Source organism: Oncorhynchus gorbuscha, linkage group LG02 (genome assembly GCF_021184085.1).
Source record: "Oncorhynchus gorbuscha isolate QuinsamMale2020 ecotype Even-year linkage group LG02, OgorEven_v1.0, whole genome shotgun sequence".
NCBI lineage: Eukaryota > Metazoa > Chordata > Actinopteri > Salmoniformes > Salmonidae > Oncorhynchus > Oncorhynchus gorbuscha.
The window spans coordinates 73,912,785-73,936,920 of record NC_060174.1 but is presented as its reverse complement, the minus strand read 5'-3'; the positions used below and the strand labels follow the sequence as shown (position 1 = coordinate 73,936,920).

Here is a 24,136-nt window from a genome sequence, read left to right as displayed (position 1 = left end):
TGAATGGAGACATGTTGACTGGGTGGAATTGCGGGAATGCAATGGGAGGTTGGGGGTGGAGGTCCTCGTCTTTGTCTTTTCCTGTTTATGCTGAATTTATTATAAAATCTGTATGTATTTCTTACAGTTTTAAATTCTTTTGAAGAAACTACAAGTCCAAAAAAACTGCCAGTCTACAGGTACAGGTTTTATAATGGATAATGTACCTGTAACCCTCCCAACAATAAGAAACAGGCACAGCAGTAAGGTTTATGTGATATAACCGGAGACAGGTTATTAGGTTTCAGAAGAGGTTGCAGTGTTGAAGAGGTTGCAGTGTGGTATAACCGGAAACAGGTTATTAGGTTTAGAAGAGGTTGCAGTGTGGTATAACCGGAGACAGGTTATTAGGTTTAGAAGAGGTTGCAGTGTGGTATAACCGGAGACAGGTTATTAGGTTTAGAAGAGGTTGCAGTGTGGTATAACCGGAGACAAGTTATTAGGTTTAGAAGAGGTTGCAGTGTGGTATAACCGGAGACAGGTTATTAGGTTTCAGAAGAGGTTGCAGTGTGGTATAACCGGAAACAGGTTATTAGGTTTAGAAGAGGTTGCAGTGTGGTATAACCGGAGACAGGTTATTAGGTTTAGAAGAGGTTGCAGTGTGGTATAACCGGAGACAGGTTATTAGGTTTAGAAGAGGTTGCAGTGTGAGTGAAATATATTCCTCAGAATATTGCACAAATAATCTCAACACTGTTTCAGAAAACCAATGATCAAACACATCCTAGTCTACATGATCAACATTGTAAAACAGCAGATATCACATCGAAAAATATTTATTGCAAACTTCTGATGACAATGAATGAATACAAAGACACAAAACATATATAAGCTTAAAGGCACGTAAAGTGAAGAGCCTTCCGTTCCCTGCCAGTGTTGTAAGTTTCACACCAGTATCAATCTCATTGTCAGGTCCAAAATACATGCTGAGCGTCCTTGGAAGACAGCAGCTGTGGTCCCATCACGGTCTTGCTTGCTGGGAGGCGAAGAGTGAATGAACATGTTCAGGATTGCCATACTAATAACGCCATCCTATCTCAACCTTGATTCTAACATTTGAAGATGAAGATGGATATGAGTGCCCTCTGAAGCAGTACAGGTGAAAGTTAACTTAATTATTGATTGAATCCCACCCCGGTGCTGAGGTTTTCTGCCTGAGCATTCTCCTCCCATTGGTCCTGAGAGCTCCTTTCCTTACCTGCATCTTACTGTAGACCCAGGGCAGCAGGCGGCTGACACGACTATAGACCCCCGGTCTGTCTCTCTTGCCACAGCTATCCCCCCAGCTGGTCACCCCCGCCAGGTACCAGAGCTGGTCTGAGTCTTTACACACCAGGGGACCACCACTGTCCCCCTAGAGGAGGGAGGGAGTGGTAGGGGGAGGGGGAGAAGAAACAGCAGAGAAGGGAAGAGAGGGATACAGGGTAAGATTTGTGGACTTCATGTAAGAAACTATGTGGAAGTAGCTACTGCCTGATTGGTCTTAGTGTCCCACTCACCTGGCAGGAGTCCTTGCCTCCTTCCATGTCTCCAGCACAGAACATGTTCTGAGAGACCTTACCATTGTACACTGTGTTACTGTTACACATGCTGGAGTCAATGATGTCTACAGACACCCCCATAAGATTCGTGGAGCCACGAGCTGAACAGCAAACAAATGACATGCAACAATTTAGAATATCACACCAGATTGCATCATGTTTTCTATCATATGTCTCTTTCCCCCTGCTTGTTCATCCCAATACCAATCACCAGAGGTGTGGACTCCAGTCACAAATATGATGACTTGCAACTCAACTTTGACTTTAACACCAATGACTCGTGACTTGACTTGGACTTGAGCCTTATGACTCGACCTGACTTGATACCCTCCCGAAGCCCAAATATTAAAAATGATGCTATTAAAAAAAGTGTGCAGCGCATCAACTCTTCATTTAACGGATTACAGTTTGGGGTCTTTCTCATGGCTACCCATGTATTTCCATGGAAATTATAAAGTTTATTTGGAAAGTAATGAATATATAGATATTTTTAAAAGCATTCATGATTCGTGTAAATGTAAAATACTAACTACTACTCTTGTTAAAAATATGAAATGGTATTACATTTTGTGAAGAGCACATTATGACTTGTTTAGGACTCGAAACTCAAAGTTTAGGACTTGAGACTTGACTTGAGACTTGACTTGTTCCTTGACTTGAGACTTGACTCAGACTTGCCTGTCTTGACTTGGGTCTTGACTTGGGACTTGAGTGCTAAGACTTTAGACTTACTTGTGACTTGTAAAACAATGACTTGGACTCACATCTGCCACACAGTCCCCGAACTGTCATACCATGTGTCACTCACCTGCCCCCGCTTCTGTTGTCCCAAATCCAGAGGTCCAACATTTTGTTCCAGGAGAGAAGATCTTGTCATAGGCAGGCAGACACACAGGCTGGATGTTGTCTGAAATAACAAACGTAGATATGTTATGATGGTAATACTGGTATAAACAATCATATAATATATTGTTAGTTTAAAGGTGAACTCACTGGAGTAGTCTACACGCTGTGTGAGTTTGAGAAGGGTGATGTCATAGTTGTTGGTTTTGTCGTCATAGCTCTCATGGACAATGATCTTCTCCACCATATAAGGGCGAGGCAGCACCATCTGAGAAACCATGCCCACATACACATGCCAGTTATTGGGCACCAGGTACGATGAGACCTTCCTAAAGAGAGTAGAGTTGTTAGGTCACTGTCTTCACTGATTACTGTTCAGCCTAAGCACTGTGCAGTCTTAGTTAGCTCCCTTCAGTTAGCTGTATTCAGTTCCAGCTCTGTAAAGTCCTTGTTATATCCCAGTTCATTTTTGTCTTAGCATTGTTAGGTTTCAAGAGTTTTCTATATGTTCTATTTCGTATTGTCATTACTGTTCTGCTGTACATTGTTTCATTACAGTTCCTTGTCCATTGTCTGCGGTGTTGTCTGTTGTACTGACCTGGGGAAGCAGTGGGCTGCTGTCACCACAAAGTCAGGAGCGATCAGCGTCCCCCCGCAGGTGTGAGAGCGCTGAAAGTGGAGGCTGACCTGCCAAGGCCAATCGCCCAGATTCGCTGCTGATCCCCCTATGATTCTGGACAACTTCTGCCTGCCACAGTCTACCATGGGGACAGAGAGAGGGAGTAAGTCGGTCCATAGTGCTAATACAGTATGGGGATTTGGTGTTCTGTTCATCAGGAGAGCTAGATGAATATCTTTATCGAGCTTGAAAGACCAATGGTTGCCTTTGTGCATTAACTGCGAGAATGTAAAGATCGTTACTCACTGATACACTGCAGGGAGACAGTTTCATTGTTAGGGCAGGATGAGCTACAGAACACAGAAAGAAAGTCACAGTAAATCAGGTCACTATTGAGGTCACATGTTTTCTTTGTCTTCCCCACTTACTCCATCTAATGGTCAAATACTTGGCTCTGTTTGATACTTTTGGTATCTAATCATAACATACAGTATATGAAAAGTGACATGGTGAATGATGACCAGGTGGTGTCTGAGAAAGTCCCGGAAGAATGCCAAGGACTCCAGCGACCCCAGCCACGGACTGCTCTCTCCACGTTACCACCTGCATCTTAAGAGGCTATTGCACTGACTCTTCACACCTGCACCTTAATAAACTATTTACATAGACTCCCAGCTAGCACATTTTAGTTTACTTGGAAGTTGTGGGAACGTACGTTTTTGGTTTCCCATTAATTCTGGGAATTATGCCATTGGTTCCCTAACCGAAATGATAGGTTATTTGAAGGTAATTAAATAACGTTCTGAGAACATACAAATCCAGTCAAAAGTTTGATACACCTACTCATTCAAGGGTTTTTCTTTATTTTTACTATGTTCTACTATGGTTCTTCCTGAGTGGTGCAGTGGTCTAAGGCACTGCATCGCAGTGCTAGCTGTACCACTAGAAATCCTGGTTTGAGTCCAGGCTCTGTCGTAGCCGGCCACAACCGGGAGACCCATGGGGTGGTGCACAATTGGCCCATAGTCGTCCCATTGCTCTCTAGCGACTCCTGTAGCAGGCCGGGTGCAATGCATGCTGACACGGTCGCCAGGTATACGGTGTTTCCCGGCTGGCTTCCGGGTTAAGCAGGCATTGTGTCAAGAAGTAGTGCAGCTTGGCTGGTTTGTGTTTTGGATAAATCACTCACAGTGGCTCTCGACCTTCGCCTTTCCTGAGTCCGTAGATGAGACTAGACTGTAACTACCAATTGGATACCATGAAAAAGGGGTAAAAGTAAAAAAATATATAAAAAAACTATGAAATAACACATATGGAATCATGTATAACCAAAAAAGTGTTAAACAAATCAAAATATATTTTATATTTCAGATACTTCAAATTAGCCACCCTTTGCCTTGATGACTTCTTTGCACACTCTTGGCATCCTCTCAACCAGCTTCATGAGGTAGTCACCTGGAATGCATTTCAATTAACAGGTGTGCCTTGTTAAAAGTTAATTTGTGGAATTTCTTTCCTCCCTAATGCGTTTGAGCCAATCAGTTGTGTTGTGACAAGGTAGGGGTGGTGTGCAGAAGATAGCTCTATTTGGTGAAAGACCAAGTCCATATTATGCAAGAACAGCTCAAGTAAGCAACAAAAAACGTCAGTGCATCATTACTTTAAGACATGAAGGTCAGTCAAGACATGAAGGTCAGAACTTTGAAAGTTTCTTCAAGTGTAGTCGCAAAAACCATCATCCTGCAGAGGATAAGTTCATTAGAGCTACCAGCCTCAGAAATTGCAGTCCAAAAAAATGCTTCACAGAGTTCAAGTAACAGACACATCTCAACATCAACTGTTCAGAAGAGACTGTGTGAATCAGACCTTCATGGTCAAATTGCTGCAAAGGATCCACTACTAAATGACACCAATAAGAAGAAGAGACTTGCTTGGGCCAAGAAACACGAGCAATGGACATTAGACTGGTGGAAATCTGTGTCTTTGTGAGACGCAGAGTAGGTTAACAGATGATCTCCGCATGTGTGGTTCCCACTGTGAAGCATGGAGGAGGAGGTGTGATGGTGCTTTGCTGGTGACACTGTCAGTGATTTATTTAGAAATCAACGGCACAGTTAACAAGCATGGCTACCACACTATTCTGCAGTGAAACGCCATCCCATCTGGTTTGCACTTAGTTGGACTATCATTTGTTTTTCAACAGGACAATGATCCAACACATCTCTAGGCTGTGTCGACCAAGAAGGAGAGTGATGGAGTGCTGCATCAAATGACCTGACCTCCACAATCACCTGACCTCAACCCAAATGAGATGGTTTGGGATGAGTTGGACCGCAGAGTGAAGGAAAAGCAGCCAACAAGTGCTCAGCACTCCCTCAAGACTGTTGGAAAAGCATTCCAGGTGAAGCTGGTTGAGAGAATGCCAAGAGTGTGCAAAGCTGTCATCAAGGCAAATGGTGGCTACTTTGGAGAATCAAAAATCTATTTTGATTTGTTTAACACCTTTTTGGTTACTACATGATTCCATGTGCTATATGTCATAGTTTTGATGTTGTCACTATTATTCTACAACATAGAATGGTGTTAAAATGCCATGTCTTTTAACACATACATTGCTATTAATTGTAGTTTATTCAAACAGACCCAATTTTTAAGGAAACTAGCTCATTAAGATTAGGTGTGGACAGCACACCTGAACACACTTAACAAGATAGAGAATAAAATTTGTTTGTTGACGCTAAGAAAGGAATGCATTTTTAAAATAACTTTCTTAGAATTTTTTTTGAACAATACTAATGTTTTCTTGTGTTATTTATGGAAATTTGGCTTAATGTTCTGAGACATGACTTCAAATAGAACCATGAGGAATCCAGCAGAAAATGTTATGCTGAAGTACTGAAACTCCCACAGAAGAACGTTGTTTCTTAATGTTCCCGGAACAATTTGAGAACATTACTTTAAATAGAACCATGAGGAAACCTGTAGGAAACATTATGCTGAAGTTCTGAAATTCCGTATGGTTCTCAGACGTGGGAATTTCAGTGCTAGCTAGGTATCCTGCACCATTCCCAGAAGGTTGTATGCAAAAGAACCACAGGACAACCACGCTCTCACCAAGCTCTAAGAAACATATCGTTCTCAGAATGTTATGTGCTAGCTGGGTCTCCACCCACCCACACACATGCACAGTCATAATTGCTGTTACAATTTAATGCTATTCATTTTAAGATGCTCAACCATGTGACAATTCACTTAAGCACGTCATAGTTTATATTGTATATATTTACAACATCTCAACTTTTTGTACTACTTTTTTATTACTTATTTGTGAATATTGTTTTGTGTGCTGCACTGTTGAGCAGAGCTGGCAAGTAAATATTTCACTGTACCCTTTACACTCTGTATCCTGAGCACGTGACCAATAAACATTGATTTGATGGCCCAAGAAGAGGCTTACTTTTAGTGTGCGATATAATATACACTGAGTATACCAAAAATTAGGAACACCTTCCTGATATCGAGTTGCACCCCCTTTTGCTCTCAGAACAGCTACAATTCGTCAGGGCATGGACTCTACAAGGTGTCGAAAGCGTTCCAGAGGGATGCTGGGCCATGTTGACTCCAATGCTTCACACAGTTGTGTCAAGTTGGCTGGATGTCCTTTGGGTGGTGGACCATTGTTGATACACACAGGAAACTGTTGAGCGTGAAAAACAGTTGCAGTTCTTGACACAAACCAGACCGCCTGGCACCTACTACCCTGTTCAATGGCACTTCAATATTTTGCCTTGCCCATTCACCCTCTAAATGGTATACACACACAATCCTGTCTCAATTGTCTTATGGCATAAAAATCCTTCTTTTACCTGTCGCCTCCCCTTCATCTACACTGATTGAAGTAGATTTAGAAGGTGACATCAATAAGCTTTCACCTGGATTTACCTGGTAAGTCTATGTCACGGAAAGAGCAGGTGTTCTTAATGTTTAAGCCTGTTCTTGGGCAATAATTTATACACCACTTTGCATAATATGCAAAGAGCTGTTGACGAGTTTGTCCAGAAGTACTTACTTTACTGACACCTTATCCTGGATGGTGTTGGAGGTCTTCCCTGTCACAGTGAGAGTGGTAGAGGACTCATCTTTCACACTGCTAGTGCTATGACTCCTAAATAAATAGATGTAGAGAGAAGTATATGTACACGTCCAGACATCACAACCTAACACACTAAACCCATTGATAGGTATGGTTGAACAGGTTTGCACAGTTCAGCCTTTCGACCACAAGAGGGCAGCAAAAGAGGGGAAGATCTTACACTCTGAAGCCTAGTTGAGCACAGGTCTGATCAGCCAGGCCCTTGTTCCAGCCACTGTAACACACAGGGAGGAAATTACCAGCGCTGCTTGTCTTCACCTGGAGACCCCCATTCGACCTGAACCTTACTGGATGATACACAGATACATCACTCAATTATAACATCACTCAATTAGAACATCACTCAACTAGAACATCACTCAATTAGAACATCACTCAATTAGAACATCACTCAATTAGAACATCACTCAATTAGAACATCACTCAATTAGAACACCACTCAATTAGAACATCATTCAATTAGAACATCACTCAACTAGAACATCACTCAATTAAAACATCACTCAATTAGAACATCACTCAATTAGAACATCACTCAATTAGAACATCACTCAATTAGAACATCACTGAATCACACAAATACATGACTCAGCAGTTAGAACCTCACGGGATCACACAAATACATCACACAGATACATCACACAGAACACTACAAATCCATTACACATCTAGAAAGGTTCCCACTGGACACAAACTGGTTGAATCAATGTTGTTTAAACGTAATTTGTCAATGCATTGTGACGTGGAATCTACGTGGAAAATACATTTGATTTTTTATGTTTTTAAATCATCAACGTAAACTGTTGTTTTAAGGGGGAAATGTCAACTTCAGGATTATGTCATCATTGTAACCATTTTCCAAAATAGATAAACCTTGAATTTGTACATTTGAAACAACATCAGTTCTTCGATATACTTTGCCTTCAGAAAGTATTCACACCCCTTGACTTTTTCCACATTTTGTTGTGTTACAGCCTGAATTTAAAGTTGATTAAATTGGGATGTTGTGTCACTGGCCTAGACACAATATCCCATAATGTCAGCGGAATAATATTTTCAGAATTTTTCTGAAATTAATGAAACATTCAAAGCTGAAATGTTTTGAGTCAATAAGTATTCAACCCCTTTGTTATGGTAAGCCTAAATATGTTTATGAGTAAAAATGTGATTAACAAGGCACATAATAGTTGCATGTACTCACTCATTGTGCAATAATTGTGTAACGTGATTTTTGAAATACTACCTCATCTCTGTTTCCCACACATACAATTATCTATAATGCACCTCAGTCAAGCAGTGAATTCCAAACACAGATTCAAGCACAAAGACCAGGGAGGTTTTCTAATACCTCACAAAGAAGGGCACCTATTAGTATTTGTGTAAAACAAAAATATATTGAATATGGTGAAGGTATCAATACACAGAGTCACAACAAAGATATAGGCATCCTTCCTAACTCAGCTGCCAAAGGGGAAGGAAACCACTCAGGGATTTCGCCATGATGCCAATGGTGACTTTAAAACAGTTACAGAGTTTAATGGCTGTGATAGGAGAAAACTGAGGATGAATCAACAACATTATAGTTTGGGGCAAATCCGACACAACCCATCACTGAATACCGCTCTTCATATTTTCAAGCAATGTGGTGGCTGCATCATGTTATGGGTATGCTTGTCATCGGCAAGGACCAAAAATAAATGAATGGAGCTAAGCACAGGCAAAATCCTAGAGGTAAACCCGTTTCAGTCTACTTTCCAACAGACACTGGGAGACAAATTCACCTATCAGCAGGACAATGACCTAAAACACAAGGCCAAATATACACTGGAGTTGCTTACCAAGATCACATTGAATGTTCCTGAGGTGCCTAGTTACAAATTTGACTTAAATTGCCTTGAAAAGCTATGGCAAGACTTGAAAATGGCTGTCTAGCAATAATCAGCAACCAACTTGACAGAGCTCGAAGAATTTGATAAAGAATTCTAACGTATCAAGCGTGGGTGTAAAATACTTATGTATGTTAGATATTTCTGTATTTGAGCATACAAATACATTTCCAAAACTTATTAAAAACATGTTTTTACTTTGTCAATATGGGGTATTGTGTGTAGATGGGTGAGAACAAAATCTGTTTAATCCATTTTTTATCGCCATCGATAAGAAACAATACTGTGCAGCCGTATTCATTGACCTGGCCAAGGCCTTCGACTCTGTCAATCACCACATCCTCATCGGCAGACTCGATAGCCTTGGTTTCTCAAATGACTGCCTCGCCTGGTTCACCAACTACTTCTCTGATAGAGTTCAGTGTGTCAAATCGGAGGGCCTGTTGTCCGGACCTCTGGCAGTCTATGGGGGTGCCACAGGGTTCAATTCTCGGGCCGACTCTCTTCTCTGTATACATCAATGATGTCGCTCTTGCTGCTGGTGATTCTCTGATCAACCTCTACGCAGACGACACCATTCTATATACTTCTGGCCCTTCTTTGGACACTGTGTTAACAACCCTCCAGATGAGCTTCAATGCCATACAACTCTCCTTCCGTGGCCTCCAACTGCTCTTAAATACAAGTAAAACTAAATGCATGCTCTTCAACCGATCGTTGCCTGCACCTGTCTGCCCGTCCAACATCACTACTCTGGACGGTTCTGACTTAGAATATGTGGACAACTACAAATACCTAGGTGTCTAGTTAGACTGTAAACGCTCCTTCCAGACTCACATCAAACATCTCCAATCCAAAGATAAATCTAGAATTGTCTTCCTATTTCGCAAACAAAGCATCCTTCACTCATGCTGCCAAACATACCCTCGTAAATCTTACCATCCTACCGATCCTCGACTTCGGCGATGTAATTGACAAAATCGCCTCCAATACCCTACTCAATAAATTGGATGCAGTCTATTACAGTGCTATCCGTTTTGTCACCAAAGCCCGATATACTACCCACCACTGTGACCTGTACGCTCTCGTTGGCTGGCCCTCGCTTCACACTCGTCGCCAAACCCACTGGCTCCAGGTCATCTACAAGACCCTGCTAGGTAAAATCCCCCCCTTATCTCAGCTCGCTAGTCACCATAGCAGCACCCACCTGTAGCACGCGCTCCAGCAGGTATATCTCTCTGGTCACCCCCAAAACCAATTCTTCCTTTGGCCGCCTCTCCTTCAAGTTCTCTGCTGCCAATGACTGGAACGAACTACAAAAATCTCTGAAACTGGAAACACTTATCTCCCTCACTAGCTTTAAGCACCAGCTGTCAGAGCAGCTCACAGATGACTGCACCTGTACATAACCCATCTATAATTTGCTCCTTTGCACCCCATTATTTTTATTTCTACTTCGCACATTCTTCCACTACCATTCCAGTGTTTTACTTGCTATATTGCATTTACTTTGCCACCACAGCCTTTTTTGCCTTTACCTCCCCTTATCACACCCCATTTGCTCACATCGTATATAGACTTATTTTTCTACTGTATTATTGACTGTATGTTTGTTTTACTCCATGTCTAACTCTGTTGTTGTATGTGTCGAACTGCTTTGCTTTATCTTGGCCAGGTCGCAGTTGTAAATGAGAACTTGTTCTCAACTTGCCTACCTGGTTAAATAAAGGTGAATAAAAAATATATATATAAAAAATGAGAACAACAAAATGTGGAATAAGTCAAGGGATAGGAATACTATCTGAAGGCTGGGCAGCACCTCCTGGACAGTTCACATACAGCTATTCAGTTGGTCTCCCCTCCAGGGTTTTAACCAAGCCCTGATATGCTTGGATATTTGGCACTGACTATTACATGTACCAATGTGCGATTATGAGAAGGGTTTTTGAGAGACCTCTTACTAACTAAATATATTACAGTCATTCCAAAGAGTAGATTTAACAGAGCAAATGAAATGTAATCATACTTTATAAGTCAAATATGATCAATGATACTATTCAGGCCTATATAGCATTTGCAAAGTCATCAACAGCTATTGTCTCAATTCAACCCAGGGTTCAACTATAAATAGACAACACATACTGTGTAGGCCTAGGGCGTACAAGCTTTGGTTGATTTCAACTTTAATCTCCAAGTTAATTATTAATATATTGCAGTCACATCTCCAGCTCGACCAAAAATCCAAGTTAAAGATTAGGTAAAAATCAAATCAACATTTTTCTAAGTGCATTTAAAGCTTGATTAGACTATATTTAGTCCTATTCTTTAACTTGGATTTTTGGTTGAGATGGCGACGTGAATCCAACATATCAATTATTAATTTGTAGACAAACTGAATATTGAATTGTATTTAGTTGTCAATGCAACCAAATATCAACATTTGAAGGAGACATACTGTATCTTCTGCTTGGATAGTTTCATCTGAGTCATTGACTTAGTCTGGCTTTAATTCCAGGTTGTCTACAGATTCATAATTGATATGCTGGATTCAAGTCTCCATCTCAAACAAAAATCTAAGTTAAAGAATAGTACTAAATCAAACTTTAAATGCACTTTAAAGGAAGCTTGATTTGATTTTGATTCTTAGTTGAGATGGAGACATAATTCGAACATATAAATTATTCATTTCTAGACATATGGAATTTGTGGACAACCTAACACAATTCAATATCACTTTTGCAATATAGTAAATAGCCTATTAACTTGTTAACAAATTATTTGTTTTAAAGTAAAGAATAGGATTATGCCATTGGTTCAGATGAAACTATCAAAGCATTAGATATCCATTACATGTTGATATCTGGTTGCGTTGTCAACCAAACACAATTTAATTTAAGACTATAAAGTTAAGACTATAAAGTTAAGTTTAAAGTTAAGACTATCTTACAAATCAATGGAACAGCATTTATTCAGCCTTAAAATGAGCAACACATCTATGGCCACATTTTGAGGTTAGCCTACTGTAACTATAAATGTATTTTTATGTGATAATAGAAAGTGTGGATGTTCAAGCTAACATGCAAAGGTTGCAGCTCTGTGGAGATCTTCACAATTGCTGTAATAATATATGCAGAATCTTGAACGGCATTGATCAACTACTATCCCAGGTCATTTGGTTGTGCTATTAGATGAAGTACAATGATACACGTTCATCTGTTGTAATAAATACAACACATCTGACATGCATTCCCATTTTAACGTTGTTGTGCTTTTAAATTATTGAAAGTGCAGTGATAAAATATTTAGTTGACAACTTAACCAGACATCTGACTAAACCAAACTTTTCCATTGGAATTTGGTTGTGCTTTTAGATGGTTGAAAGCATAGTCATATAGCATTGGGAATTCAACAAACTTCTGCCGGTCTTTTTGAGTGAGTGAATAACGGTTGAAATCTCACCGATCAACGCCTCAACCAAAGATGACCCACATTTCCACGTAGAAGTGACGTGGTGTGACCAGTGTTTTGCTTCTATTTTTGTTACTGACAACAAAAACTAGGTTTGGCGACAAGGGTACTGACCACAATTGGTCTCATCACTGCCCAGTTTGCAGTCCCGTCGGCCGTCACACTCCACGGTGTTGGAGGGGCAATTGTCTTTCTCCATCTCGCTCAGGGAGCCAGACACCAGGGATGGGCCATAACGCACTGGACAGAGGTCATAGGTCAAAGAGAACAAGTCAAATGATATACAGAGCTGTGTAAGCCCCTATGTTAATGCTTAATACATACCAACACATTATCATATATATTGCATTCACACGATACCCTAAATATGGAATTTATGATTGTCATACATTTACACATATTTAATTGTTACATTATGTCCATATAGTTTAATGTTGTACTGTATGAGTTCTCTGTAAGTTACTGGTTGGGTTACCTCCCAGCCAGATAGCGATAGCGAGGAGGACCAGCAGTAGGGTGGTCCCTCCTGATCCTCCGTAACAGCAGGAACTGTTCCCACATGATAAGCACTTTTTTCGACGTTGGGCTGCAAGAGGAGACCAGGGACATTTTTCAGTTTATAGTTTGATAAAGTTGGGAGGCAAAAAAGCTCAGGATTAAGAAAGAGAAACGTTTCGGATATAGAAAGAGAGATTTGCATTACAGAGATAGAGTGTTGGCACCCTCTCATATAAATAGTTAGGGGCAGGAATGTACTGTATTATCAAGGATTGATGAAGTAGAAGGGAACACCAGGAACTTACGGGCGCCCTGGGAAACATGGACGACATTTACATGTGCCATAGGCTGGGGGATGTAGTAAGGCTGAGAAGGGGGGTCAGACATCCCTCTGGCCCCCACCACCTCTCCATATTCAGGAGGGGGCTGGGTGGGCACTGCTACTGAGTAGTATGGGGGTGGGCAGTCACTGTTCTGAGGGGAGAAGGAAGAGGAGAGTCAGGTGGGTTCTCATTGGCATTAGTAGGCTATGTACCTGGTCAACTTCTAAAGACAGGCAGGTATATAATATGTATATCTGAAGCTTAGCTCTAGCCTGAATCCTACACCACCCTAACACACACCGACAACAGATCGAACCTATAAAAACAGGGCATATTGTACAGTGGACAAAAAAAGGAGCATCCATTACAGAACCATACTAGACTGGATGGTCCTGTGGACCTCCAGTGTCTCCTCAGTGAGGTTCCCTTGTGTTGTTTTTGTTGCTATTCACGTGCCTGATGGACACTTAGGCAATCACAAACAGACAGTTATGCACCATGACCCAACATGTGATTATAGATCTGGACACATCAACAGCTAAACACCATGAAGGATAACAGGTTCCCCAAGGATGCACTTGTTCTTATCTCTAAAACATAGCTGAATGTTTCTTAGAATTGTTACTATGACACCAGTTTCATTGTATCATTAATAGTTCCAATTTCTCAAATTACTTGATGTCTTATAAATCAATCTGCTATTAATAGAAAGTGTAATTTTGTAGTTTCAGTTCTAATTAACCATTGTCTGAAGCCAGTAACCAGAAATGTTTACCTAAAACCTACTATTTTGTTCCCCAGCAGGAGACTGAAAAGATTTGGCATGGGCCCTCAGATCCTCAAAAGGTTCAACAGCTGCACCATCAAAAGCATCCTGACTGGTTGCATCACTTACTGGTATGGCAACTGCTCGGCTTCATACCTCAAGGCATGACAGAGGGAAGTGCGTACGGCCCGGTACATCACTGGGGCCAAGCTTCCTGCCATCCAGGATCTCTATACCAAGCCGTGTCAGAGAAAGGCCCTAAAAATTGTCAAGGACTCCAGCCACTCTAGTTATAGACTGTTCTCTCTGCTACCGCACAGCAAGTGGTACCGGAGCGCCAAGTCTAGGCCCAAGAGGCTTTTAAACAGCTTCTACCCCCAAACCGTAAGACTCCTGAACATCTAGTCAAATGGCTACCCAGACTATTTGCTACTCTCTGTTATTATCTATGCATAGTCACTTTAATAACTCTACCTACATGTACATATTACCTCAATTACCTCGATTAACCGGTGCCACTACACACATTGACTCTGTACCGGTTCCCCCTGTTTATAGTCTCGCTATTGTTATTTTACTGCTGCTCTTTAACTACTTCTAACTTTGATTTCTTATTCTTATTTGTATTTTTTAAACTGCATTGCTGGTTAGGGGCTTGTTAGTAAGCATTTCACTGTAAGGTATTGTATTCATTGCAAATAAAATCTTATTTGATTTTGATCAAATGTTTATCTGATGTTGCTGATTAAGTTCTGCTTGTTCAAACAGCACAACCGATGAACAAAGACTGTAGGCTACAGGTGTGGTATATGACAAACATTGATATGGGAGGTGTGTTTTTAAGTGCATGAGATGATCTTAACAATATTCTAACACACACACCCATCAGTGTCACATGTTCACGAAAACATGGCTCACTCGTGATACGTTATCAGAGTCGGTACAGCCACCTGGTGTAACGGCGTTCTTCGTTTGTCGAAAGAGAGTCGGACCGAAATGCAGCGTGGTGGTTACTCATGTCTTTAATGGAACAAATGACGATACATGAAATAACTTAATAAATACAAAAACAACAAACGGAACGTGAAAACCTATTACAGCCTGGTGAACACTACACAGAGACAGGAACAATCACCCACGAAATACACAGTGAAATCCAGGCTACCTAAATACGGTTCCCTATCAGAGACAACAAGAATCACCTGACTCTGATTGAGAACTGCCTCAGGCAGCCAAGCCTAAACTAAACACACCCTTAATCAACCACAATCCCAATGCCTACAAAAACCCCAATACGACAACACAATAAACCCATGTCACACCCTGGCCTGAACAAATATATAACGAAAACACAAAATACAATGACCAAGGCGTGACAGAACCCCCCCCCCCCTCCTAAGGTGCGGACTCCCGGACGCACCTCACAACCATAGGGAGGGTCCGGGTGGGCGTCTGTCCATGGTGGCGGTTCCGGCTCGGGACGTGGACCCCAATCCATTAATGTCATAGTTCCTCCCCTTCGCGTCCTGGGATAATCCACCCCCGCCGCCGACCATGGCCTAATAGTCCTCACCCAGAACCCCACTGAACTGAGGGGCAGCTCGTGACTGAGGGGCAGCTCGGGACTGAGGGGAAGCTCGGGACTGAGGGGCAGCTCGGGACTGAGGAGCAGCCCGGGACTGAGGGGAAGCCCGGGACTGAGAGGAAGCCCAGTACTGAGAGGAAGCCCAGTACTGAGAGGAAGCCCAGTACTGAGATGAAGCTCAGACAGGTAGTAGGCTCCGGTAGATCCTGGCTGGCTGGCGGATCTGGAAGATTCTGGTTGACTAGCAGATCTGGAAGAGACTGGTTGACTGGCAGATCTGGAAGAATCTGGTTGACTGGCAGATCTGGAAGAATCTGGTTGATTGGCAGATCTAGAAGATCATGGCTGACTGGCGGATCTTGCTGCTCTATGCAGACTGACAGCTCTGGCTGCTCCATGCAGACTGCCAGCTCTGGCTGCATCATGCAGACTGACAGCTCTGGCTGCTCCATGCAGGCTGACAGCTCCTTGCAGACTGACAGCTCCTTGCAGACTGGCAGCTCCTTGCAGACTGGCAGCTCCTTGCAGACTGGCAGCTCTTTGCAGACTGGCAGCTCTGGCTGCTTCATGCAGACTGACATCTCTGGCTGCTCCATGCAGGCTGGCAGCACCTTGCAGACAGGCAGCTCCTTGTAGACTGGCAGCTCCTTGCAGACTGACAGCTCCTTGCAGACTGACAGCTCTGGCTGCTCCATGCAGGCTGACAGCTCCTTGCAGACTGACAGCTCCTTGCAGACTGACAGCTCTGGCTGCTTCATGCAGACTGACAGCTCTGGCTGCTTCATGCAGACTGACAGCTCTGGCTGCTCCATGCGGACTGGCAGCTCAGGCTGCTCCGAACAGGCAGGAGGCGCCAGCAGCGCTGTAGAGGAGGAAGGCTCTAGAAGCGCTGAACAGGCGGGAGACTCCGACAGCGCAGGAGGGAAGAAAGGCTCTGGCTGTGCTGAACAGGCGAGGCGCACTGAAGGCCTGGTGCGCGGTGCTGGAACTGGTGATACTGGATCGAGGACACGCACAGGAAGCCTGGTGCAGGGAGCTGCTACCGGAGGACTGGTGTGTGGAGGTGGCTCTGGATAGACCGGACCGTGCAGGCGCACTGGAGCTCTTGAGCACCGAGCCTGCCCAACCTTACCTGGCTCGATGCCCACTCTAGCCCGGCCAATACGAAGAGCTGGTATGAACCGCACCGGGCTATGCACCCGCACTGGAAACACCGTGCGCTCCATAGCGTAACACGGTGCCTGCCCGGTCTCTCTAGCCCCCCGGTAAGCACAGGGAGTTTGCGCAGGTCTCCTACCTGGCATAGCCATACTCCCTGTAACACCCCCCCCCCCCAATAAATTGATTGGGCTGACTCTCAGGCTTCCATCTGCGTCGCCGTGCTGCCTCCTCATACGAGCGCCTCTCCGCTTTACCGCCTCCAGTTCTTCCTTGGGACGGCGATATTCTCCAGGCTGAGCCCAGTGTCCTTTTCCGTCTCATATCTCCTCCCAAGTCCAGAAGTCCTTTGATCGCTGCTCCTCACAATTAACAGGGAGAGTTGGCTCAGGTCTGACTCCTGACTTTGCCACTCTCCCTCTGAGCCCCCCCCCCAATACATTTTTGGGGCTGACTCACGGGCTTTCCTCTGCGCCGTCGTGATTTCCTCTCCAACTCCATTCTCCTATAATTCATCCTCCTTTCGCTGCCCATGCTGTCGCTGCCTGTTACCACGCCACTCGGTCCGTGTGTGGTGGGTGATTCTGTAACGGCGTTCTTCGTTTGTCGAAAGAGAGTCGGACCGAAATGCAGCGTGGTGGTTACTCATGTCTTTAATGGAACAAATGACGATACATGAAATAACTTAATAAATACAAAAACAACAAACGGAACGTGAAAACCTATTACAGCCTATCTGGTGAACACTACACAGAGACAGGAACAATCACCCACGAAATACACGGTGAAACCCAGGCTACCTAAATATGGTTCCCTATCAGAGACAACAAGAATCACCTGACTCTGATTGAGAACCGCCTCAGGCAGCCAAGCCTAAACTAAACACACCCCTAATCAACCACAAGCCCAATGCCTACAAAAACCCCAATACGACAACACAATAAACCCATGTCACACCCTGGCCTGAACAAATATATAACGAAAACACAAAATACAATGACCAAGGCGTGACACCTGGTTTCTTCACGCATTGCGTCGACAGAAACAAACATCTCTCTGGTAAGAAGAAGAAGGGGGTGTATGCCTTATGATTAACTAGTCGTGGTGTGATCATAACAACAAACAGGAACTCAAGTCCTTTTGTTCACCTGACCTAGAATTCCTTACAATCAAATGCCGACCGCATTATCAACCAAGAGAATTCTCTTCGATTATAATCACAGTCGTGTACATCCCCACCCAAGCAGACACCTCGACGGCCCTGAAAGAACTTCATTGGACTCTATGTAAAATGAAAACCACATATCCTGAGGCTGCATTTATTGTAGCTGGGGATTTTATCAAGGCTAATCTGAAAACAAGGCTCCCTAAATTTTATCAGCATATTGAATGCGCAACAAGGGCTGGGAAAATTCTGGATCATTGTTACTCTAACTTCTGCGATGCATACAAAGCCCTCCCTCGCCCTCCTTTCGGCAAATTTGACCACGACTCCATTTTGTTTATCCCAGCCTATAGACAGAAACATAAACAGGAAACGCCTGTGCTCAGGTCTGTTCAACGCTGGTCCAACCAATCTGATTCCACACTTCAAGATTGCTTCGATCACGTGGACTGGGATATGTTCCGGATAGCGTAGATCAACAGCATTGATGTATATGCTGATTCAGTGAGCGAGTTTATTAGCAAGTACATCGGAGATGTTGTACCAACAGCGACTATTAAAACCTTCCCCAGAAAGGAACTGTGGAAACTGTGGATTGAAGGCAGCATTCGCGCAAAGCTGAAAGCGCGAACCACTGCTTTTAATCAGGGCAAGGTGACCGGAAACATCAAATACAAATAGTGTAGCTATTCCCTCCGCAAGGCAATCAAACAAGCTGGGTGTCAGTATAGAGACAAAGTAGCGTTGCAATTCAACGGCTCAGACACGAGAGGAATGTGGCATGGTCTACAGTCAATCACAGACTACAAAAAGAAAACCAGCCCCATCGCGGACCCTGATATCTTGCTCCCAGACAAACTAAACAACTTCTTAGCTCGCTTTGAGGACAATACAGTGCCACCGACACGGCCCGCTACCAAAACCTGCGGACTCTCCTTCACTGCAACCAATGTGAGTAAAACATTTAAACGTGTTATCCCTCGCAAGGCTGCCGGCCCAGACGGCATCCCTAGCCACATCCTGAGAGCACGTGCAGACCAGCTGGCTGGTGTGTTTATGGACATATTAAATCAATCCCTATCCCAGTCTGCTGTTCACACATGCTTCAAGAGGGCCACCAATGTTCCTGTTCCCAAGAAAGCTAAGGTAACTGAGGAAAACGACTATCGCCCCGTAGCACTCACTTCCGTCATCATGACGTGCTTTGAGAGACTAGTCTAGGATCATATCACCTCCACCCTACCTGACACCCTAGACTCAATCCAATTTGCTTACCGCCCCAACCAGTCCACAGACGACGCAATCGCAATCACACTGCCCACTGCCCTAACCCATCTAGACAAGAGGAATACCTATTGTAAGAATTCTGTTCATGTAAGAATAATTGTAAGAATACTGTTCATCGACTACAGCCCAGCATTTAACACCATAGTACCCTGGGTCTCGACCCCGCCCTGTGCAACTGGGTCCTGGACTTTGACGGGCCGCCCCCAGGTGGTGAGGGTAGGTAACAACATCTCCACACCGCTGATCCTCAACACTGGGTCCTCACAAGGGTGCGTTCTCAGCCCTCTCCTGTACTCCCTGTACACCCACGACTGCGTGGCCTTGCACGCCTCCAACTCAATCATTGGTAGGCTTGATTACCAACAACGACGAGACGGCCTACAGGGAGGAGGTGAGGGCCCTCGGAGCACCTCTTCAACCTCAGGAGGCTGAAGAAATTTGGCTTGTCACCAAAAACACTCACAAACGTTTACAGATGCACATTCGAAAGCATCCTGTCGGTCTGTATCAATGCCTGGTATGGCAACTGCTCCACCCACAACTGCAAGGCTCTCCAGAGTGAATAGTTTGGTCTGCACAACGCATCACTGGGGGCAAACAACCTGCCCTCCAAGACACCTACACCACCCGATGTCACAGGAAGGTCAAAAAGATCATCAAGGACAACAACCACCCGAGCCACTGCCTGTTCACCCCACTATCATCCAGAAGGCGAGGTCAGTACAGGTGCATCAAAGCTTGGACCGAGAGACTGAAAAACAGCTTCTATCTCAAGGCCATCAGACTGTTAAACAGCCATCACTAACAATGAGTGGCTGCTGTGAACATACAGACTCAAATCTCTAGCCACTTTAATAATAAAAAATTGGATGTAATAAATCAATCAATAGTCACTTTAAACAATGCCACTTTATATAATGTTAACTTACCCTACATTACTCATCTGGTCACGTTCTGACCTTAGTTCCTTTGTTATGATTCTTGTTTAGGTTGGTCAGGGCGTGAGTTGGGGTGGGCATTCTATGTGTTGTTCTAGTTTTGGTTTTCTATGTGTTTGGCCTGGCATGTTTCTCAATCAGAGGCAGTTGTCAATCGTTGTCTCTGATTGAGAACCATACTTAGGTAGCCTGTTTTTCCCACTTGATTTGTGGGTAGTTGTTTTCTGTTAAGTGCGTCTGCACCAGACAGAACTGTTTCGGTTTCATTTGTTGGTTCTCTTGTTGTTTTTTTGTCATGAAGTATTGCGTTCTATTAAATATCATGAACACTTACCACCCTGCGTATTGGTCCGATCTCTCATACTCCTCGTCAGAGGAAGACGAAGAGGACAGCCATTACACACCTCATATGTATGTACTGTACTCTATACCATCTACTGCATCCTGCCTATGCCTTTTGGCCATCGCTCATCCATATATTTATATGTACATATTCTTATTCATCCCTTTACACTTGTGTGTGTTAAGGTAAAGGTAGTTGTTGTGAAATGGTTAGATTACTTGTTAGATATTACTGCATGGTCGGAGCTAGAAGCACAAGCATTTCGATACACTCGCGTTAACATCTGCTAACCATGTGTATGTGACCAATAAAATTTGAATTGATTTGCTCTGCGTAATTTGGGAAATGCTGAGAAGTGATTGCACCAATACATTGACCCTAGTGAGAGAAAATCTACTCAGTGGACACTAACCAGAACGGAAAATTACTGATCAATGAAACACAATTGAATTAACTAGCAACAATTGAAATACAGGATCCAATTCCATGAAATACAAATGGAAATGCCTCAATCTTCCACTAACCTTACATTTAAATAATGTCCACTACATCTACCAAAAGTATGTGGACACCTGCTCGTCGAACATCTTATTCCAAAAACATGGGCATTAATACAGTGTTGGTCCTCGCTTTGCTGCTTTAACAGCCTCCACTCACAGGCTTTCCACTAGATGTTGGAACATTGCTGCGTGGATTTGCTTCTATTCAGCCACAAGAGCATTAGTGAGGTCAGGTACTGATCTCGATCGATTAGACCTGACTCACAGTCGGCGTTCCATTTCGGCCCAAAGGTGTTCGATGGAGTTGAGGTCAGGGCTCTGTGCAGGCTAGTCAAGTTCTTCCACACCGATCTCAACAAACCATTTCTATATGGACCTCGCTTTAAGCACAGGGCAATGTCATGCTGAAATAGGAAAGGGCCTTCCCCAAACTGTTGCCACAGTGTTGGAAACACAGAATCGTCTAGAATGACATTTTATGCTGTAGAGTTAAGATTTTCCTTCACTGGAACTAAGGGCCTAGCCTGAACCATGAAAAAAAGCCCCAGACCATTATTCCTCCTCCACCAAACTTTACAGTTGGCACTATGCATTGGGGCAGGTGGCGTTCTCCTGGCATCCGCCAAACCCAGATTCGTCCGTCGGACTGCCAGATGTTTAAGCGTGATTCATCACTCCAGAGAACGCGTTTCCACTTCTCCAGAGTCCAATGGCGGCGAGCTTAACAACACACCAGCCGACGCTTGGCATTGCTTGTGAGCGGCTGCTCAGCCATGGAAACCCATTTCATGAAGCTCCCGATGAACAGTTCATGTGCTGACGTTGCTTCCAGAGGCAGTTTGGAACTCGGTAGTGAGTGTTGCAACCGAGGACAGATGATTTTTACACGCTACACGCTTCAGCACTTGCGTTCTGTGAGCCTACCACTTCGCGGCTGAGCCGTTGTTGCTGCTAGATGTTTCCACTTTACAGTAACAGCACTTGCAGTTGACTGGATTTGATGAACTGACTTGTTGGAAAGGTGGCATCCTATGACGGTGCCACGTTGAAAGTCACTGAGCTCTTCAGTACGGGCCATTCCACTGCCAATGTTTGTCTATGGAGATTGCATGGCTGTGCACTCGATTTTATACACCTGTCACCAACGGTGTGGTTGAAATAGCCGAATCCACTCATTTGAAGGGGTGTCCACATACACTACATGGCCAAAAGTATCTCAAACATGCAGGGACATCAGGTAAAAACTAAACCGGACAATGTTTTGTATCAAACCTAAGAGTTTTTCCTACGAAGTTAGGTCACTGTTGCCAATTGGACATGTCTGAAGAGTTATAAAATAGAGTAAATCCACCTACCTGGTCATGTTCCATCTGTGTGTTTGGAAGCCTACAGTCACTGTGGCCCTCTGGGGACAGGTGGCCTCACTGGTATCTGGGTCAATTCTACAGGAGAGATTCTATAGCTTGGTAAGTCTCTGTCCGTTTGCTGTGCTTTAGTGTCTCCACCTGAATCTGAACTCCATTCACACTACAGGCACTGGTATCCAATACTTTGTCCCTCCCTCCACCTTTTCTCTTCAATGCTGGCCAAACTGGTTCCATCATGGAAAGTAGGTGACATGATTTGTGATACATGCACAGCCAGCAGAAACACGCTAATTAAGCTTTTTTTCTGTTGTTTTCTAAAGAGATCATTTCAGACTGGAGTATAAGGTTGTAATTACATCATTATCACTACAGAGATCAGGCTGACTGAATAGAACAATATGTATAGGTTTGGAAATGTTCCAACCTCCATACAGGACACACAAACCATTTGTACCTTTACCAATGATGCCACAACTAAAAATCTGTTTTGAGTATCCTCCCCAAATGAAATAAGCACCTGTCAACAATACCCCAGCACAGACAATTCACCGTCCATTCCACGTTGGTTCGATGTAATTTCACTGAAATGAAGTGGAAACAACGCTGACCAGTATGTGCCTGGTGGGAAAGGTGCTATAGGAGGGTGACTTGTACACACAATGACTGAGCTACATTCCTTTTGGTTACATAAATACAACCAGAAATGTCCCGGCTGTGGATGTTTTTGAGAGTAGAACGATTACTATCACTTAAGTACTTTACTATCAATTCTTAATCGAAAACATTAATGCAAATTACACCTCTCCTGGCGAGAATAACAAACAAACTATGTTTAGCTTTCAGTGGATATATATATTTTTAATCAAACAAATAACTCCACTGCTGTTTTCCTTATCCTTATGACAACAAAGGAGTGGCATTCTTGCTCAATGGAATTACATGGCAGGAGCAGGTTTAGCTGGTGCCTTGCCAGAGACTATTTCTGTGGACAGAAAGAAAGAAGGAGGGTATGACTGTATGACTATGAGTGGGGTGTGTGTGTACCAGATTGTCCACTGTGTTTGGTATGTACAGACAAAAGATTGTACACACCTACTCATTCAAGCATTTTTCTTTATTTTTACTATTTTCTACATTGTAGAAATAAGTGAAGACATCGTGTAGTAACTAAAAAAGTGTTAAACAAATCAAAATATATTTTATATTCTTCAAAATAGCCACCCTTTGCCTTGATGACAGCGTCGCACACTCATGGCATTCTCTCAACCAGTTTCATGAGGTGGAACACGTGTGCCTTGTTCATTTGTGGAATTTCTTTGATGAGTTTGAGCCAATCAGTTGTGTTGTGACGAGTTAGGGTTGGTATACAGAAGACAGCCCTATTTGGAAAAAGGCCAAGTCCTTATTATGGCCAGAACAGCTCAATTAAGCAAAGAGAAATGACAGTCCATCATTACTTTAAGACATGAAGGCCAGCCAAGACATGAAGGTCAGAACTTTGAAAGTTTCTTAAAGTGCAGCTGCAAAAACCATCCAGCGCTATGATGAAACTGACTCTCATGAGGACCACCACAGGAAAGGAAGACCCAGAGTTACCTCTGGTGCAGAGGATAAGATCATTAGAATTACACAGAGTTGCTTCACATATTTCAAGTAA

At 43.4% G+C, this 24,136-nt stretch overlaps 1 protein-coding gene across 1 annotated transcript; it reads right to left on the bottom strand.

Moving 5' to 3' along the window:
• Positions 1-799: 799 nt before the first annotated feature.
• Positions 800-23,129, bottom strand: tmprss13b (transmembrane serine protease 13b). The gene is made up of 13 exons (XM_046320869.1): positions 22,468-23,129; positions 13,353-13,521; positions 13,025-13,135; positions 12,664-12,789; positions 7,356-7,482; positions 7,112-7,207; positions 3,349-3,392; positions 3,022-3,181; positions 2,574-2,752; positions 2,389-2,487; positions 1,539-1,681; positions 1,238-1,393; positions 800-1,015 (listed from the first exon to the last, which is right to left on the bottom strand). The coding sequence occupies exons 1-13, from the start codon at positions 22,480-22,482 to the stop codon at positions 1,001-1,003; spliced, it is 1,440 nt and encodes a 479-aa protein (XP_046176825.1). The 5' UTR covers positions 22,483-23,129; the 3' UTR covers positions 800-1,000.
• Positions 23,130-24,136: the final 1,007 nt, after the last annotated feature.

What these genes read in the sequence shown, in the direction of transcription:
- tmprss13b (XM_046320869.1), bottom strand. An exon ending in GCTCAACTAGGCTTCAGAGT is followed by an intron (nt 7,208 to 7,355) that starts GTAAGATCTTCC and finishes CTATTTATTTAG; the next exon opens with GAGTCATAGCACTAGCAGTG. An exon ending in ACAGCGTGTAGACTACTCCA is followed by an intron (nt 2,488 to 2,573) that starts GTGAGTTCACCT and finishes TTGTTATTTCAG; the next exon opens with ACAACATCCAGCCTGTGTGT.